This window comes from Pteropus alecto, unplaced genomic scaffold (assembly GCF_000325575.1).
Source record: "Pteropus alecto unplaced genomic scaffold, ASM32557v1 scaffold65, whole genome shotgun sequence".
In the NCBI taxonomy this organism is placed as follows: domain Eukaryota; kingdom Metazoa; phylum Chordata; class Mammalia; order Chiroptera; family Pteropodidae; genus Pteropus; species Pteropus alecto.
Window position 1 is genome coordinate 8208002 of NW_006439191.1, and position 19409 is coordinate 8227410.

The 19409-nt window shown below is 49.3% G+C and overlaps 1 protein-coding gene across 1 annotated transcript in view; it reads left to right on the forward strand.

Moving 5' to 3' along the window:
- LOC102887091 (mitochondrial amidoxime reducing component 2) overlaps positions 1-18251 on the forward strand; it is a 24328-nt gene extending 6077 nt beyond the window's left edge. The window contains exons 2-8 of the mRNA XM_025049841.1: positions 4283-4599; positions 8165-8327; positions 9250-9390; positions 14586-14647; positions 14736-14807; positions 15999-16146; positions 17385-18251. Of these exons, the coding sequence (XP_024905609.1) occupies positions 4283-4599; positions 8165-8327; positions 9250-9390; positions 14586-14647; positions 14736-14807; positions 15999-16125 (882 nt within the window). The 3' untranslated portion in view covers positions 16126-16146; positions 17385-18251. The remainder of the gene's footprint in view (positions 1-4282; positions 4600-8164; positions 8328-9249; positions 9391-14585; positions 14648-14735; positions 14808-15998; positions 16147-17384) is intronic.
- Positions 18252-19409: the final 1158 nt, after the last annotated feature.

The following is a 19409-nucleotide window of genomic DNA, read 5'->3' on the forward strand; positions in this document are numbered from 1 at the left end:
CCTGCTGGGCTGGGACGCAGTGCTGAAGGTGGGGCTCGTCCCGGCGCAGGAGCGTTGAGGTTTGCGACCTGGGTTTCCTGGGCTGGAGCTTCTGCCTGCGGTCCTTTCGCGGGGACGGCCAAGTTCATGTCCGGTTCAGGTTTGGAAAGGTGGGTGGGGGCGAGAGGTTCTTCTTCTGTCCGTAAAAGGCCCCTGCTGACCTGCTTATCGCCAAGGCCCCTGTTAGCTCTCAGCTTCCTTGGCAGCAGTGGGCAGACTGCAGCGAAGCCGAAACCATGCCTAGTTCAAGGGCCCGGCTTTGGCCTTGGTGGGCCTTGTTCCTGACCGTCACCAGTTCCTGGCAAGGTGCCTGGGAGACCCAAGAGGTCCCCACCTGACCCTCTTTAATGAGTAATAACTAGAGTGAGGTCTTCTGTCGAGGACAAAAGGTGTCAGGGGGCCTGCAAGTGTAATATATTTTTTTAAGGGAACTGTGTGTCCCCTTCACCCAGAGGCAAAGTGTTCCCCAGTGAAGAACTTTGGGTAAAGTCCCCACCCACACAGGACCTAACACAAAGGCATTTCACTCTGCACCCTCAGAAAAAAAAAAGGTGCTCTGTCATTGAATTCTCCCCAAAGAAGAGACAGTGGACACACATCAGTGACACAGAATTATGCAGCTGGGTATCAGGAGAGCTTTCTCGACAGAGAAATATGCTAAACCTTAGAAAGAGCGAACCTCTTTCTAGAAGAACCTCCTTCTTTGATCCTTAGGATACAGATGCCTTCCTGTCTGGCCCAGGATGATTTAGCTATGGTCCTATGTCTAGGGTGAGGGAGATTTGCAAGCTGTTCATGGAATGTTCTAGCAGAGGCAGCCTGCTGCCCCGAGTTCACTCCAGGACGTAGGTACCCACTCTTCTCTGAAAACCACTGTCCTTGTAAAGAAATGCGGGCCCCCATGGCATGAAAAAAACTTCAGCTCGTTTTAGAGAAGTGTTGTGTATGCAGAGGGACTGCCCGTACCCCTGCACCCCACGCCTGATCCTGGAGCGTTTATTAAAAGTATAATTTCCTGAGGCGCCCATCCCAGACCTACGGGATCAGAGTCACCGAGAGGGATGTCAGCTCGTGTAATGTCCACAGCTCCCAGGTGACCCTGATTCTCTAAGTAAAGGGTTTATCTGGGGCCTTTAAGAAGAACATGTGTAGAGTTTATTCGAGTGTGAAGGACTAAAACAGATTTCTGCTCGCCGGCTACTTGCTGGCGAGACTTCAGCCATGGCAGCGCTAGACACCCTCCAAACCCCGGGGTGGGGGGCGAGTTCTCAGGATGCACATGGAGGGGAAATGACTTTCCGCTACTGCGGATTTTACCTGAAGGACTGAGGTTGTTTCAGAGAGGGATTTCCAGTTCTCATCTGTGTCCCCTCGGGCCATCTTAATGACTTGCTCTGCTACTTGTTGTCAGGACTTTGCTGTGACTGTTGCTTCTACAGAAAGAACAGATCTGTCCTTCGTTTTTCTGCTTCTGTGGACATCCTAAAATAAATGGAACTGTATCAACGCTCCCTGGTTTTGAACAAAAAATGCTTGGGACGGGTGGTGTGGTGTAGGGACTGGGGTGGAGGGAAAGGTCACACAAAGGACACTTATTCAGTGCTTCATATGCAGCAAACCCTGAGCTCAGTGCTGTCCCAGAGATGAGCTTATTCAACAACCTCGTGGCCCGGACCATCATCTCCACTTGGCAAATAAGGGAACGGTACCGGAACGGATAAGTAGAGGAAGTGCTCAGTAGGTTCTGTGACTTTAAGCACAAGGGACCCTGTTTTACCTTAGGCTGCTAGATATAAACCAGAGTTCAAGTCCTACAGCGCCTCATCGACATGAGGACAGAATAACATTGAACGAAACGCGGTTGGTTCGTCAAGGACATGCTGTATCTCCCCCCGAGATCACAAAACCGTCATGGGCAGAAGGGACTCGAACTCAGATCTCTGAGTGCAGCTCTCACGCTCCCTCCGCGAGACCGCTGTGTGGTTTGGAAGTGTGAGGATCACAGACCAGGATCAGGAGACCTTGACAAGGTCATTAACCTCTTTGAGCCTCATTTTTTTCATTTGCGGGCGAAAAAAAAAAAAGAGATTGAACTTGATGATCTCTAAGTCCCTATCTAATCTAGACTTTATTTATTAAAAGGTAAATGAAACCTGAAAACACACTGGAAAAAAAAAAATTCTGCTAAATGGTTGCTGTTGTTCCATCGACCTGAGGCTCCAGCAATAACATTACAGTCTAGAAGGCAGGAAAAGGCCTTTTTATTTAATTCTGTTTTGAATCCATGTCTTTGGGACCATCCCAGACGCTGGGGACGTCCTCTGTAAGTGCTCTGTGTTTCGCCTTCCGAGATACTTCATCAGACTCTTAACAGATGCGTGACTGTTCAGCTTCAGCACCCTGACCTTTGAGCGTTGAAAGTCCGCCCGGCAAAGCGCTGGCTCCGGCCGCCGGGCACCCCCTCGCAGAGGCCGTGGCTGCCCTTGACCTTGTAGATTCCCGTTCTCCTTGGCAGCCTCGGTCATTGACAAATCTGTCCAGACCGTTTCTGAAGCCAGCTCCTTATTCCTTCCACGCAGATTATTGTCGCCCCTCGGAGAAACATGTCCCCTACGTTTACGGTCCTGAGTGTCTTTTCTTCTAGATTCTTCTTCCTGCCTTCACCCTGCTCTCCGTGCTGACAGCCCCGGTCATGCCTGATTCCCAGGCCAACTCGTGACTTTAGCGATGAGACTTTCCAGCTGTCTCGGGCTCTGCTTCTCCGCCGCCCCTGGCCGATCGGACAGGGCACTGTTGTTCTTTAGGGGAAACGGAGCTGGGGCTCCGCCCCACCCCCACCCACGTACCCACGTTTTATGTGTGAAACGAAGGTGTCGATTTCAGGCTGGCAGACTAGGTTGGGATCACTCGGTCACGGAAAAAAATCTACGTTCCAGACTTATCCTTTCTTTTTGATCTGGCGGCCAGAGTTAATGACTCATTCTCTGGGCACCAGAGGCGAAAAATATTCTTACCCCATTGGCAGGGTAATGAGGCTGGTGGGGGCAGCTTCCAGAACCCCGCAGGTGAGCAGGCCGGAGAGCCCTGGGAACCAAAGGCACCTGGAAAGAAAAAAGGTGGCCTCCTCAGAGGGGCGGGGACTGCGCTGCCCAGCATCCCAGTCCTCAGGAAAACCCCTACGATGTCTCTGCCCCGACGTCACCACCTCTGCCCCGACGTCACCACGCGGGCTAGCAGGGCACAGATGCTAGGCGCTTCGTCGTAGGGAAGGGACAGTTTAGGCAGCGCGTGGGAAAGGTAGCCTGATTGGCAGGCTCCACAGGTGAGACCACCTCCCTGCCCCGTGAGGTTAGATCATCTCAGACACGCCCATCTGGCCTCGCTCACTTTTGAAATGTCTTCCTTGGGGGCACTGCCCCTCGTTCTGGAAGGGCAGCCCTGACTTTCCGTGGCTGCTCACTCATCGAGGCCCACAGTGCGTCACCCCCTGCTCTTGTCTGCCAGTCCTATGCTTTGTCTAAAACAGCGCTATCGAAAGTCATTTTCCCTGAGGGCAGTACACTTCCTTTTTTTTTTTTAAGTAGTCCAATCACTCGTGTGGTTTAACCCCAAATATATTCTCTGCTGTAATAAAAGCACAGTCAGCCTGACCGGTTCAGCTCCCCTTCCCATTCTTCAGCTCGCCCCATCGGCCCCCATGGATGTGACGTGCAGAGTGTGATCACTGAGCCCAGAATCCGCGGCTAACAGGTGACTTTCGTGAGTCGTTCTTCTCTGAGAAGGAACATGTGTTCACGAAGAAGCAGGGCTGTTTGGGGGACCCTGACGTGGGGAGCCACAGCCAGTCAGACGAAATAGAGGCCAACGTGCATCCTCCTCGAATCACAAACGTTACGCGACCTTTGTCCAGGCTCTCAGGCCGCTCGGACCAGTGTTTTTGGCCCTATCTGGTTCGAACAGGAAGATCCGAAAGACATTTCACCTCACCTGGGGGTTCAGAGGCGTGTCCAACAGGCCCGGGGAAGTTTCCGGCCAAAGCAGAGGCCTCAGACACACAGCGTAGTTACCCAAGCAGGGAGGGAGGGTCCCTCGACCGGCCTCATGTTCTGGATTTTTGGAACTGGGCCTTTTCATCCATGGGTCAGAATCGCTCTCCCAGGTCTGTTTCTGCCAAAGAAACTCTCTTTGTGGGCCACCAACTTTTGAACCCAAAGAATTTGGCCAGATCTGGATAATTGTCTAGGAAAAAAAAAAAATAAAAAGGTTGCTTCTTGAGTCGGGGCAGGGAGAGGATGTTGAAGACGTAGGAAGCTGGAGAGGAGCTACTGAGAAGACGGAAGAGCCTCTCCCGGGCCTGAGGGCGCCCTTGTCCGTGTCTCTCGGCAGGTTTTGGATGGTGACTAAGAAGGGCGGACACATGGTCACAGCCCGGCAGGAGCCTCGCCTGGTCCTGGTCTCCGTCACCTGTGAAGATGACTCCCTGATCTTCAGGGCTCCCGGCATGGACCAGCTGATTTTGCCAAGCGAGATGCCTTCCTCGCACACGGTCCACGACTGCAGGTACCCGGCTTCGGGCCCCAGGGACCCGTGAGCTGGTTTTCTTGGGGCTCCTCCTGCATTCTGTCTGCACAGCCGGCGATGGGGTTGATAAAGGAGACACGTCGGGGAAGTCGAGTCTGGGTTGGGATGGAGCCAGGGGTCGGCCGTGAGAGGGTGTGATTTAAGGGCGCGTGGGATTTGTTTTAATCGGGTGTGGTAAGTCACGCAGAAAGCAGTTTTTTATACTCGCGGGAGGCCCGTGCCACGCAGGGCCGTGCCGGAAGCGGGGGGGTTGGTCGGTCGGGAGGCAGAAGGGATGGGGAAAAGGCAGGCAGGAGCCTTCAAGGTGATTCCGCAGGGAAGACCGGGTGAGGTGAGATAAACCAGCTGAGGATCGGCTATTTAAATAACTTCGGTGGATTCTGGGGCACAGAGCCCATCCCCAGTCGCCTGGTGCCTGGTCCTGGGTGATTAGGGCGGGACGTAATGGCCAGGGGTGTGAGATCACAACAGCGTAGGTGGCCTGCATTGGTTGGTACTCACATGAAAGGTGGTTTACTATCTCTAGCAGGTGACCAGCCCTGGGAGGGGACAGTTTCTTTAGAATCAGCAAGGCCCTGAGATGTCAAAGCATCAAAAATACAGAAAATGAAAAAGCGTGACTAATACAGGTGGAGAGAGGGTACAAAGAACCAATCTATAGGGTTCGTTTTTTTCATTCAAGTTGAATGGACTTCTACTCAGGGTTGCCAGCCCACCGGCCAGGCAGACGAGGAAGTTAGTGGGGACGCTACCTGCTGTGTCTCGGGGTTGGGTGGTAAGGATGCTGGAGCTTTTCAAGGTGGCTCTGCAGCCTCTGAGATGCGGGACGGAGACGGAGGCGCCAGGTGGATGTGAGGGATCTCCAGCTCTGGCCAGAGGCAAGCCGCAGATGGCTGCCTGCCATCCCGTGGGATCCGTGCAGGGACGGCCAGTTCGGTGGCTCGGCCTGGCCTTGTCCTACGCTACCGGAAAGTTCCAGAGGCCTGGCCCCTTGCCGTGAGGTGCTCTGGACCTCTTTGCAACCACCTGAACATTCAGCATGTGGAAATTTAATTGTCCCACGGCCTCCAGGCTCAGAGGGACGTGCAGGCTGTCCCCTGTGCCCTCATCATCTGCTTTTTACGAGCAAAGTGTCTGAGCTGAGAGCCATCGCTCAAAGTTCCGAAATTTCAAAACCCTGAGGCAGTAATTCATTAAACGCAATATTTCCGTTAAATATCCCACGAGGTGGGCGCAGTTAATTCCACTTCGCAAACGAAGGGACCAGGACTCAGGTCGTCATCACGTGAGGCAGAGCTGGGATTTGAACCCGCCTGCCTCCTCGGCGCTCAGTGCGTGGGAGGGGGGCAGGCATTCTCACACGTTCTGGGTCTGAGCAAAGAAATTCACCGAAGAGAAGACCGTAGCCATCTCAGTTTGATGGGAGGCCGTCGTCAGCTCACGAGTACGTGTTCAGTTGATAGGTTTTGAGTGACGGATATGAAAGTCGCCTGGCAGACTCCCTTTGTCAGTGACACCAGACAAGTTCTCCTCTCACAGTTCTTTACCTCACTAAACAGGCCGAACTCTGGGGAGACACAAACTCCCCTGTAGGGGGGTTCATCCGATCTCAAAAAACGACACCCGAGTAAACCCGTCCTTCTATAATTTTGTTCAAAAAGTCAGTTGTGTTTCTGGATGACGTGGAAATGGAGAGCTCTGGGAGTTTGGAGACGCTCCCCCTGGGAGCTCTGGATGACCACAGAGAGCGGGGGAGGGCAGTCAGGACACCGCCCGCCCCGGCCGGTCACACATGCAGCAACTGGTCCAGCCTCCACTTATTTACAAGCCATTTTTAATAGATCGGTTATCATGAGAACTGCTTAAAAACATAAGAAATGATATAAAGTAGATGGTAAGTGACAGACAGTGATTATCACAGCCAGCTCGCCAGAGCTTAAAACCACATTAAATTCAAACCCAACGACCTCAAGTTGGAAAAAAGTAAAGGAGACCCTTTAACACAACCATGTGAACTGAGGAGCGCATGTTAATTTTCGTAAGAAAATGCCAAATCGTTTCCTAAAATCGTTGCGCCGATTCGTATGCTATCAGAGCACGAGGATCCGTTGTCTCATACTCTCGACAGCTAGGTGGTGTTACTAGTCCTTCAACTCGGCCACGAGAAAGAAGGAGGTTGTGACATTTGCGACAACATGGAGGGACCTCGAAGGCATTGGCTAAGTGACATAAGTCAGACAGAGAAAGACGAATGCTGTGCGTTCTCACTTACATGTGGAATAATAAGAAGAAGAACCTCCCCAAAACCGAACTCAGAGGAGGAGATCGGGTTTGTGGTTCCTAGAAAGCAGAGGGGAGCCGCGAGCTGGCGGGAGGTGGTGACAAGGCACAGACTTCCAGGGACAAGGTACAGACGAGGGACCTGATGCCCAGCCTGGTGGCCGCGGCTGACACGGCTGTGCTGGGGTGTCCTGGAAAACTGTCAAGGGAGTCGATCCTAAGAATTTTCATCATAAAGAAAAAAAACACGTTTTTTTTTTCTTTTTTTTGTGTGTGCCTTTATGAGATGAGGATGTTAACTAAACTGATTGCGGTGGTCACATCACGACGTAGGCAGGTCAAGCCGTTAGGACACACAGAGCTGTATGTCGTTACCTCTCAATGGAGCTGGAAAAAATATTTTTTAAATGTGGACCCTAAAAGAAGATCTTAACCATGTATTTTAAAGTGCATGGGAGTGGAAATCAAACTGCCATGGTGTTCAGAGTCCATCGCTTAGTCTGAAAAGCATAATTTTATTTTATTTTAATAAAATTTTTATAGATTTATAATAGATATAATATGTATAGTGCTTTATATATAACATAATTTCGTTCTAAATATTAATATTTACGATTCAATGGAAGTTATAGCCTTCACGGAAAATTAAGCTCGTAAAAAAGTTTCCACATCAGCTTGCGATTCTATGAGGGGTACATAGCCTTAAAAAAATTCCTTTAGGGGCACACAAGGAAAAAAAAAAAACCTTGAAGACCATCGTGTCATCTAATGAAACCCGTGCCCACCGCATGGGGCAGGTGCGATGTTATGATCCACAGTCTACACCTGGAGGCAGAGGTCAGCGGAGTGGTAGGCTTTGCTGCAGGTCACAGGCTCGGGACGAGCAGAGTTCCCATGTGAACCCCTCCTGCCAGACTCCAGGCTCAGGATTTACCCACCACACCTGCGGGGCATCCTTCATCCCTTCTGAAAGTCCCCTAAATCCTTGCTACTCGAAGTGTGGTCCACGGACCAGCAGCTTAGGCGTCCCGAAGCTTGTTCGGAACGCAGAGGCTCAGCCTCCAACCCAGCCGGAGTCTGCATTTCCACCAGGTCCGGGTGAGCTGCAAACATAACCCGCTCCGGCAAGCACACTCCGCCCCGTCCCCGCTGGCCCTCTGCAGAGACAGGTCCCAGCAGCCTGGCTGCTCCGCCGTGATGCCCTCGCTCAGTGCGCCGATGCGGGGAGGTAAGCCTGATGGATGTTCTCTCGTCACCCTTCCAGGCTTTTTGGTCTTGACATCAAGGGTAGGGACTGTGGCGACGAAGCAGCTCAGTGGTTCACCAACTTCTTGAAAACAGAAGCTCTCAGGCTGGTTCAGTTCGAAAAGAACATGAAGACAAGACTATCGAGAGAAATTTTCCCAGCGGTACGACAGAGTTACCAGGTGCGCTGACCCTCCTACCCGTGACCCTTTCCCCTCCGGCGTCCTTCTTGTCCCACTAAGAGCTTATTTTGGGATCCCCATGGGAAAAGTGTAGGCCTGGCCCAGGCGAGTCGCCCTGAGGGCGCCACCTGGGCAGGTGTTGGGGACAGAGAGCGAAGCGGACGGGGTTCTCCGCGATGCAGAGAGAGAAGCCAGCCGCGGCTCCCAGGACGATGGGAGTTAGGGCGGCGAAAGTGAGGGGTCTGTTTGGGGCTAAATCCAGGTTTCCTAAAGGTTCAGACTCTCTCCCAGTGCCGCGTTCAAGGTCAGTGCGGGTCGGCTACTTCAGGAGCTGAAATCCTCTCCTGAAGAAAACTGCCCTCTGTGTCACCTGCAGCCCAAAGACCAAAGCTTTGGATTCCGGAAAGATTAGGTTTAAATACAAGCTCCTCGGGGAGGGCGGGTCTCCCCCACACCCCTGACTGCGAGCGCCTTGAGTGCCGGGGTTTCACCTGCTTTCTTCACTGTCGTCGGCACATAGTAGGTGCTTATTAAATGCACGGCGCGTGAATGACGGCGGCTGAGAGCAATCTTTCCCGTAGTAGAGCTGATTGGCCGCAGACCCTTCCTCTATCTGATGATGGTGTTGGAGGGAGGCCACCTGTTGGGCCCTGGAGTGAGGAACTAGAGAGGGAGTGAGGCCCGGAGGGTCAGGTGGGTCCTGAGCCCAGTTGCCGCCATCGATGTACCGACAGGGACCCTGCCCTAAGCCCGGGGCTGACGTGGCCACTTTTTTAAGCCCAAGCGTCACCTCTCCTTCCTGACATCACCCCTCCTTTCCTGCGGGCAGGTGGTTTCACTGTTAGAGCTCCCTTAGCGACGCGGTCGGTCTCAGGAGCTTCCTGGGTCAGTGAGGCCTGATGGCGCCTCGTTCTTGGCGCAGGTGGCCTACCCGGACTGCAGCCCAGTCATGATCCTCTCAGAAGCCTCCCTGGTAGATCTGAACACCAGGCTGGAGAAGAAAGTGAAAATGGAGAATTTCAGGCCCAATATCGTGGTGACGGGCTGCGAGGCTTTCGAAGAGGTAAGTGGCTCTGTGCTTTCTGCGCGTTACGCTCAGAGGTGATGCTCGACATACACATAGAACTGCTCGCTCCCTTATTCTGTGCCAACTCGGACCCTTTAAGGTTGACAGCGGGGTCCCTCCTTCCCCAGGTCATCTTAGCCTGGTCAAGTCCTTCACTCATTGCTGCCGCCATCACCGCGCTGGCCTCAGGGGGGCGCTGCTCACCTTTTAATGCTCAGGCCCCAAAGCAAGCCACGGGGACGCCAAAGTGTAGCAAGTCTGGGCCGAGGCTGAAACACATACTCACAGCTCAGAAAACGAAAGGGAATGACGATGGCGAGAACAGCCATCTCTCCTTCCTTGTGCCGCCCCGGAGGGCTTTCAAAGACTCGAGGCTCCTGGAAGCCCCGGGCCCCAAAGTGGTGGCCAAGAGGGTATAGGAGACCTGCCTGGGCACGGGGCCCAGGGGACTCTCCATACTGTGGCCTCGAGTTCTCTCCCAGAGGACCCACATGCTCTCTCACGTGGCTGACACCAGGCATCGCCACCCTCTGCAGACCCCAAAGGGCAAGCCCAGTCGGAACCCAGCTGCAACCTGAGATCGCCATCGGCAGACGGTTTGAGCATTGGGGACGGGCTAAACTTCAGACGACAACGAACACTGTTTATCGGGTGTTTACTGGGTGCCGGGCGCTGGACTAAGGAATCACGTCATCCAAATTTCTTTCTCTGGTCCTTAGGACACCCCGTGAAGTCTGTATTATTCTCTCCTTTTCATAAGGAGCTCGAAGTTTGGCGGTGCCATACAACTTGGTAGGCGTGTGCCTGGTGGCTCTGGCATTCGAACCCGAGACTTGCAACTCTCGGTCAAGGTCAAGGTTCTACTTTAGAGGTCCCGCGTAGTTACCTCCGAGGGGGGAGGCTAGTTACCTCCGAGGGGGGAGGCTCTGGAATCTTCTCCGTCCTTTGCTCCCTTGGGTGACCACGTTTCCTTCTATCTGCTGGTCACTGTTGTCCTTTCGGACGAACCTTCGCCGAGAGCCAACTAGAAATCCTTGCACGTGTTGGCGCTTCATATTATTGGATCATTTGAAACATAGCCACGTAGACGGAAGTCGTCTACTTGTGGATGTTACCCTGTCATGTGATACCTATTCTCTTTCATCCTTCTTTACATTTGTCGAAAGTGACCGATCATCTTTTGTGGGCCAGGCACTGTGTCCAGGAGCCCTGGGTACAGAGATGCAAAGCCCCCCCAGTCCTTAAGAATTTCCCAGTATGAGAGAGAATGGCGGCCCAGCGTGAGCCGTGTTTAATGCACACGCTTAGCAAGTGCCAAATGCCCAGCGTGAGCCGTGTTTAATGCACACGCTTAGCAAGTGCCAAATGCCCAGCAGCGCAAATGCCTACTACATCTGCCTGGAGAAGAGAGGCATGGGGGGCAGGGAGGGGTCAGACCAGGGTACCCCGAAGCCATGTTGTGCGTGTGTAGCTGTGCGTGCTGGGTGTGCTGACGAGGGCAGGCGACGGTCACTCTGGGTAAAGGAGGCCGCCAGTTGGAGGCCTGACAGCTCGAGGGACCGTGACATTAAGGGGTGCCCGGGGCGGGGGCATTTCAGAACCACAGGAGCACAGGGGGTAACGGAGAAGAGGCTGGAGGAGGCTGGACCCTCCTTCGTGCCAGGGAATTTGAATGTCACCTTGTGGATACTGAGGAGCTGGTAATGATTTTGAGCGAGGAAGTGCATATGCAACCATCCAACAGATAACTGCTGATGCCCACGATGTGCCCGGCGTGACTTCACCCTGGCACCTCCCTGGGGGGTGCACGGTGACGGAGGGAAGCCTGAGGCAGAAACGGCCGGGCCGTGGTGCTTCTTCCCTGGAGGTCTTTTTGAAAAATACCGTAGATGAGCAGGTCTCCTCTGGATCCTCCAGCAGAATGGAGATGGGGCCTGTGACTGTCTCGGCCGCCCCACCGCGGTCCACCTGTGCAGACGGCACCTGGAGAAGCCCTGACTTAGGAGGGGGTGCAAGCTGGGGAGGGGAGCAGAGGGAGCGGAGAGGCAGGAGGCGGGGTATCCTCAACGGCTCCTTGACGGAAGGGACTTGGTTTTTTTCCCCAGGAATACATCCCGATTTAGTGGGGCCTGAAGTTTATGCAATTTGGGGGTCTCTAAGAAAAAAAAAGAACAGAAACAAAATTAGGTACAGAGCGTTGGAAAAGTCCGGTGAAGCCTCAAGGCCCGTTAGCGTCCCTGGTTTCCCAGGGTGGCTGTCAGGCTGATTGTAAGTGTGGAGTCCTGAGATGCTATCTGCTCAACGAGTGAGATCAGCTCTCAGCGTTAGCAACGCACGTCACTAAACACTGGGTCCCAAATGAGTCCACAAAGCAAAAATTCTTTCACAAGGATCATCTAATTGCGCCATTATTTTCTGGGAAGCTTTCCTTTTTTTTTTTTTTTTTAATAGCTTCTCGGCCTCTTGACTGAGATTAAGTATAGAAACTTTCTTTTAGGGAGTAAAAGTTTTCTGGATTTGCTTCCACTGAAGGGTAAATTGTTTTGATATTAATTTTAGTTTAAGACCTTGAGCTCAGGGAAGAAGACGAAACAACACTCTCGTTCCTGCCTACAGATTTTTTTTTTTTTTGCTTTTCAGTAACTTTGCCGACAAGAATTTTCGATCTCCCGTAACTTGTCAAACTGAACCTAAGGCTGATGTAAGCCTGACGGTGTTCCCTTAGGCAGTTTGAGTGGGTAGAGTCTTTCTTTTTAATAAAAAAATGTTGAGTGACCTTGTGCTCTCGAGTCCATTTGCTGTTTTATCCGCAACGGGCTTACAGAAGTAGTAATGCTCTTATTTTTTTGGAATAATTTTTCTAGAAGAACCCTCTGATTGTGCACATTGGGAAAAAAAATCCTTGCTATAAAATAATGCTAATGTTGCTGATTGGGTCTCCCTTCAATTAGGAAGCCCAATATTTAAGAGCCTGATGATGCATTAACCAGTCTACATGTTGTCACAGAACTATAACCTGTTCAATTAGAGGGACTAATTACATTAAATATTAATGTAAAATGATAATGCACGTAAATATTTAATAGACCAACTAATAATAAAAAATAAAACAGATAGCAAACCTCAGCATGGTGGAAAAATTCAGGCCATTATTTATTGCCAAAATATAGAATAATAAGAGAATGCAAAGTGCGCCTTTTACTCTTTGTGACCCAAAGTACTTTGTGCTATTTCCATGGAACACAGAATATAAAGCAGATTTTATTTAAAACATGGCTTCCCTTGGGCCACTGTGGCGTGTTTGGATTCTGGGAATGCAGAGCAATGAAATTTTAAAATAATAACATTGCCCAGAGCTTCTCATCCCTGCGGTTGACCGCTGTGGGGTTGGCATTGTCCGAACCTTGCTTTCTTCCTGGTGAGCAGGACTTGATGCTTCTTTCGGAATGTCCTGTTCGTATCATTCATCACTCCACATTATGAAAGAACAGTGGAGAAGCTTGCAGAAGCCCCTCGGGGTGGCGTCTGTCCCTCAGAAAGCGCTTCTCCAAGAAGCTTCTAGAAGGGCAGTGGATTTTGACGACAGACATCTGTGGTTTGAATTCTGCACCCCCGCCGCTCACCACCACGCCCAGGCCTGTATGAATATCGGGTTCTCCCAGTGTGATCCTTTGCAGCTGTTGAAAACCAAAGTTTTCGCAAATGATCATCACCAATGTTTTCTGTCCCCAGGAAAGGGAGTCGGGATAAGTGAGGATTTTATTTGGGTGCTTAGATAAAAAGGCTCTGTCCTAACATAAGGACAACAATCTCTGCCTGACTTCAAGGATTTCTGAAGAAGCAATGATAAAAATAACAATATATAAAACAATAACAAAAATAATAATAATTATGGTTCACGGTTATTAAATGCTCGTTATGTAGCAGGAAATATGTCAGACCCATTACACGCATTACCTCGTTTAATGCTCCTGCTTATCTTTCCCAAACCACAGGTCATGATCCATTATTGGATTATAATATCAGTTTAGTGGATACTGACCGGCATTAAAAAAAAAAAAAAAAAAAAAAAACCCAATAGAATAGAATAAAAGGTATTAGGGTAAACTCAATGTTGAAAGGTTAAGAATTGTTTTGCAAAACTTTTGTTTAAGTTATATATTGAGGGTGTGTGTGAAAGAGCATTTGGAAACAATATAAAAATGTAATATTTTTTTAAAAAAGGCTATTTTTAGAACAGTTTTAGGTTTATAATACAATTGAGAGGAAGGCACAGAGCTTTTCCATACAACCCCTACTGTTATATGCACCTACCTAGGGACATCTTGGTTGTGTCCAAGTTTTAGTAATTATAAAAATATAAATTTCCACCTTGGTTCACGATGATTCAGGGTAGAAAATGTTTGCTAGCCACTGAGGTGGGCAGTATTTCCCAGATGTGAAAACTGAGACTCGGAGAAGTCGAGTAACTTGCTCAGTGTCACCCACCCAGCTAGCGAGTGGCTGGGGGAGGACTTGTGCTCCAGCTGGACTTGTGTCTGTCAGAGGTTTCTGAATTCAAGCTGTCTACACAACTCTGCCTCCTTTAAGCCTTTGCCGGGCCACTTAGCAAAAGTGCATTGGGCCCACACTCACTCTGGGGCCAGGGGGGTCAGAGGTCTGTCTCTGGAAGAAGCAAGACACTTGAGGTCAGTGTGCAATGGACCGCGAGAGCAGAGCCAGTGGCTGTGGGGTGTCAGGACCCATGGGCGGGGTGCCCCTGTGGGGAGGCAGAAGTCTTGAATGTGTGAGTTTTACAGCTGGTTCCCTTGGCTGATGTTTCCCTCATCAAAGAAGCGTCGGATTTTAACCCGGCTTTCCCTGCGGCTTAGCTTTAGGGAGAGAGGGAGCTTGCCTCGTAAGCTATGCATTTCTCATTATATATCAATAAACCGGCCTTTGAGTTAATTTATGATTCTCATGGCGAACTGCACGCCCGAGACGGTGCGTCCTCGCTGTGCTGACCGTCAGGTTTCTAAGACCGCGAGTCAAGAGGGTGGAGCCTGGACCCCCAGCACGTTGACTCCTTTGGAAGACGGGTCTTGGCGTCTTCTGGCGTGGCTCCCTTCTGTGTCGCTTCATCCTTAGTACCAGCCAAAGAGTAAACTGCCAGTGCATTCTTAATTCAAAAGAGAGTGTTCCTTTTCTCCTAGGATACCTGGGATGAACTCCTCATTGGCAACGTGGAAATGAAAAAGGTTTTGGCTTGCCCCAGGTACGGATTCACGCGAGACTTGCCTTCTGGGGTGTGGCTTGCGTACTGGTTCTTAACGGTCACCTGACCCTCGGTTATTGCGTGACAGGTGCATCATGACCACGGTGGACCCGGATACCGGCGTGATAGACAGGAAGGAGCCCCTGGAAACCTTGAAGAGGTAGAACGCATGTCCGATGTGTTTTTAATATTGTCCCCACCTGGGACTCCCTGTGGGTGGGGGTGTTGTCTGAGCACCTTTCACTCTGCCTTCTGGTCAGTTTGTGTCTGTCCAGCAATGTTAAGTGAGTGTCGCTTCTTCTTTTTACCTGAACAGGTCTTCTAGTCCTTTTGACAATTTTTTAATTGTATAATAGTAAATATTGAAATTTTTGTATCTGATATCAATTTTTAACAACATTTATGTGTGTTTTTCTGAATTAAGACCTCAAATATTTTGATTGCAACTCAGATTTCTTTATCAGAATCAATATCAAGGAGCATGAGAATAATCGAAGTCGTATAATGAAATGTTAGAAAAATAACAGAAGGTAATGAGTTATCGAAGTTTGTTTATCCAGAAGCTTCTTTTATGCCAGGGTGTTTTCATCTGTTTCGTTTTGTTATTTAAAGAATTTGGGCTGACTTTCGTTCTCAATAAAGAAAATGTTTTTAAACTTAATATTTTTTTGGAAGATATATTCTATTTTCTTTCCCTTTTCTCTGTTTTGTTGTTGGTTTCTAATAAGTTTAGGTTAGAGTCAAGAAGTTATTTCTGGAAGACTTCAGATTTACAATTCTGTTTTGTTTTTTGATGTTTAAGATGTAGTGAAGTTAATTTGTTTTCTTTAGATAGGCCTTTAAAAAAATTATCTTCGTCAATGGTCCTGCCCGCCTACCAACTGCATCTTTGTCTTAATTTTTGTTCATAAAAGAAACCTCAGCTTTGGGCTCCTGAACTTGGAGGGGTGGAAAGCGCAGTGTTGAAATGCAGTAAGCAGAAGATTTGGAGATTTCAGTGTCTTTCCATTTCAAGATCGCATGAGCATTTGCCCCAATGAGTTGAGAAATTGGAGGTACCCATCCAAACAAAGTATTTATTTTAAGTAACACAGGAAATTTTTTTTTTCTTTTTTCTTTTTGGCCTCAACTGAAGCCATGGAAAAATTGTTTAGACTCTCAGGATACTTCTAGAAAAGCCAGGATAATTCGAAGTGTGACCGATGTCCCACAAACTTCTCTGTCGACATTTCAGAAAAGGCTGGCCGTTTACTTGTAAATAACCTAGGAATGAAAACTTGAATTATTTCGAAAGCGTTTAGGTTCTTGTTCCCTTTTTTTATGCCTGATGATGAATTTTTGCTTTTCTCAGCTACCGCCTGTGTGATCCTTCAGAGAAGCACGTATTCAAGTCATCCCCACTTTTCGGGACCTATTATTCTGTGGAAAAGGTTGGAAGCTTGAGAGTCGGTGACCCCGTGTATCGGATGGTACAGTGAAGGCCCCACCGGGGTGACACGGTAAGAACCGGCTTCGCCTCAGAGTCACCGCCGCATTTTCTCACGTGGAGATGTTTTCACATTTTGCTGCTTTCACCGCTGGGAAAATGAGCAGCTTATGTTCTGATCTTTGCAGTTGGAAAACGCCCTTTATTTTTAATCCCCTCGGACATCCGTGTCCTCCCATCAGCCTTCTCCATGCCCACTTCCCCGTCCAGTTATCAAACGCTGACGCAGCAGTTCCCACGGAAAGACAGGCGCAAGTGCCCGGCTCGTTAAGGAATAGTAATCAGGAACGAGGACGTGAAGGCGAGCGATCCTCGAGAGTTATACACCTATTTATTTATCTATTTATTTTCTGTCTCCGATAGAAAAATGAAGGGGACGTGTTTAAATTATTCAAAATCAACCTGGGGAGAAACGTTAACTGCTTTATGGCAAATGAGTTTTTAAAAGAAGATGTAAAGTGTGAAAAACAGTCAGTGCATCACGGGCCTGAATTCTGAATGGGAAGGAAGAACGTAATGCTCCCACATTGATTTCATCGGGCCAAAGAAAACCCTGACTCCCGGAGAATAAGCTTGACCCCTAAATTATAGGAATGAGAAAGGCAGTGGGAACACTTCAAATTGTTGGCTTTTTGTGTGTTTCCTGGAGCTATGATGTGTACGATAGGTAATATCCGTGTGTGATTTACATATAACATATCATGTGTTGTATAATGTGTAGAATAGTTTCTATCATAAGCACTTTGCTAGCTCTCCCATCCATTCAAATGTCTTCAGATGTTATGATGGCTCCATGACATTACGTTGTGTAAATATATGGCACCTTTTCAACATCATTTTACAGTATTTGACCCTTGGACTATATCCAGTTTTGTTATAAATGATATTGTAGTATATAACTTTGTAGGCAGAGCGTTTTAAAAGGAAAACATGTTTTTCTACGAGTTAGATTCATAAAGTGGGATTATTGACTCATGGGGTACAGGCCTATTTTTTTTAGCATTTTGCTTCCAAAAGGGGTCTTCCCATTTGCGCCCCGACATGGCACGTGAGAGCCATCCCCTGCTCCGAGCTGGTGCCAGAACTGCTGGGTGACTCCCTCTTAAGGCTGCTTTTTTTCCATTAAGGTAATTTGGTGTGGGATGTAGTTGTATTTGAACCTGAATAAGCGACTGTTTTGTGGGTAGTCGAATTATTTACAACCGGTAGGAGAAATAAGCAAATAATCGGAGACTTTTATTGTCTATTCAGGTTTCAGCGATCAGGAGGCATTGATCAGGATTTTAACGACTGCCACACCAACACCTCAGCGAGTCATCAGCCAGTCGCTGAGCATCTTCACCCTGGAAATGAATCCGTTTTGACTTTTTGGAGTTACATATGCTTCGAGTTAATGCAGGGAAAGTCATAGAGGTGATTTGGGAATAAGAAGGTATATAGATTTTAGCTAATGAGTTTTTAAATAAATAAAATTGTCTGTAAAATTAGTTTGAATGTTAGTGTAACTATTTTACTTCTCCAACCTCTGACATCAATATTGATGAGTAAAGAAAGTTGAAAGACATCAGCTAAAAAGCTGCAAAATTTTTTTCTGAATGTTTATATTTTATTACCTATCGCTCCATGTTTTAGAAGAAATGGGAACAGGTTTTCTGAGATGCCTTTGTATGTGAACACGCTCACAAAATCCTATTAGTGATTTTTACACGATTATTGAGTCCCAGTGACTTTTTCGCTCAAGTGTTTTTGACCTGGCTATCATGGAATCAGGTTGAACTTCAGTATGGAAATGATCGTAAAGACCGTCTTTTGATATTTGATTACACCTCTGTTAAGCCATATGAAAGTAATTGCATGTAGCTGTGGATGCACCAGCTGGATTTCCAAGTAGGATAAAAGAATGAGATTTAAAAGAGCATGGAATCTGAGCATCGACTTAGGAAGAAGGAAGTTTGTGCAAATATTTTTTTAGGCGCAAATAATTTTTTTGCAGCGAAGAGAAGCGAACTATTTTGGTATGACTAAACAAAAATTCTCATTGAAGTAATACGCGAGTGAACTAACCCACTTATAATTTTGTAATTACTTTAATATCAATAAATGCGGCTCTCCATTGTACTTTTTTTTTTGTACTTATGAGTCTTTTCCAGGGCTTTCTGGCGTTCCGTTACAACTTCACCTCTGTCATCCATTTTTCCCCCCGTGACGGCCTCGCAGAGACACGAGCGTTACCTCCTGTCCTTGGTGGGGGGACAGGGGACATCGGGAAAGACACAGAAAGGTGTGATGGCCAGTGGTGGGTGAGGAGCCGCTGTCCCTTCTCCATTTGCCTTTGCGGGGTCCTGGGACTGAAATGAACCTCTGTTCTCAGCCCCCTGCAAGGGAAGGGCATTAAATGAGCCAGATCCCTGGTAAATTTTGCAAATGATGAAGCTGAAAAGTCAGGGTAACTTTAAAGTCAACTATTAACACAGAGAAGCAAAATTTTCCTTTTAAATTTCTGAAGAGAAATCAGGGAAATAGTGAAACAGAAATACACAAAATTGAGTGCTCGGGACCCAGCTTTCCTTGGAGCAGATGGGGCTCCTGTCCTGTGGTTCTGAGGTGTTTTGCCTGCCCTCTGTCCACGCGAGGCACACATGGCCCACATGGCCCACAAGGCCATCCATCAACATTTCGTCCGGAGGGGGGGACTGGATTTACGTAAGCCCAGTCCCCTGTCAGCTCACTCGGGGGTGAGGCGGCCACATGGGCGGATTCCAGAGCTGAAGCAGCAGCGGCCCGCGTGCTCTGGACGCAGCTCCTGGATTTCGCAGGGGCGGAGCGAGGCCGAGGGCGACCTGAGCTGGCGACAGGAGCAGGGGCGCCTAATCAGTTTCCTCGGGTCGCCACCGGCCGCAGGCTCCCTCGCCCCTGCCTGGCGGGCAGGAGGGTGGCAGAGGGCAGCCAGCCGACGCTGTGTGCAGAGGCCACGTCGCGGCCACCCGCTCCCACTAACCAAAGCCTGGGATCTGCCCGCCGCCTGATTTCTAATTCGAAATAATGCTTTGTCCTGCAAAGCTCGTCTTTTTATCTTTGTAGGCTAGACCAGCGGCCCAGGAATATGTAAATTGACCGGCCACTTGTAGTGACAGCGGGGGGAGGACACACCCCCTTGCAGCCGCCAGCGCCCACCCCCAGCGCCCAGGACCCACCCTCCGGAGCAGGACGCGGTGCTCCGATAGGCCCGGAGGGGGTTCTGCGGCCGTCCTCCTTCTGGGCTCCGGCCCAGGGGTC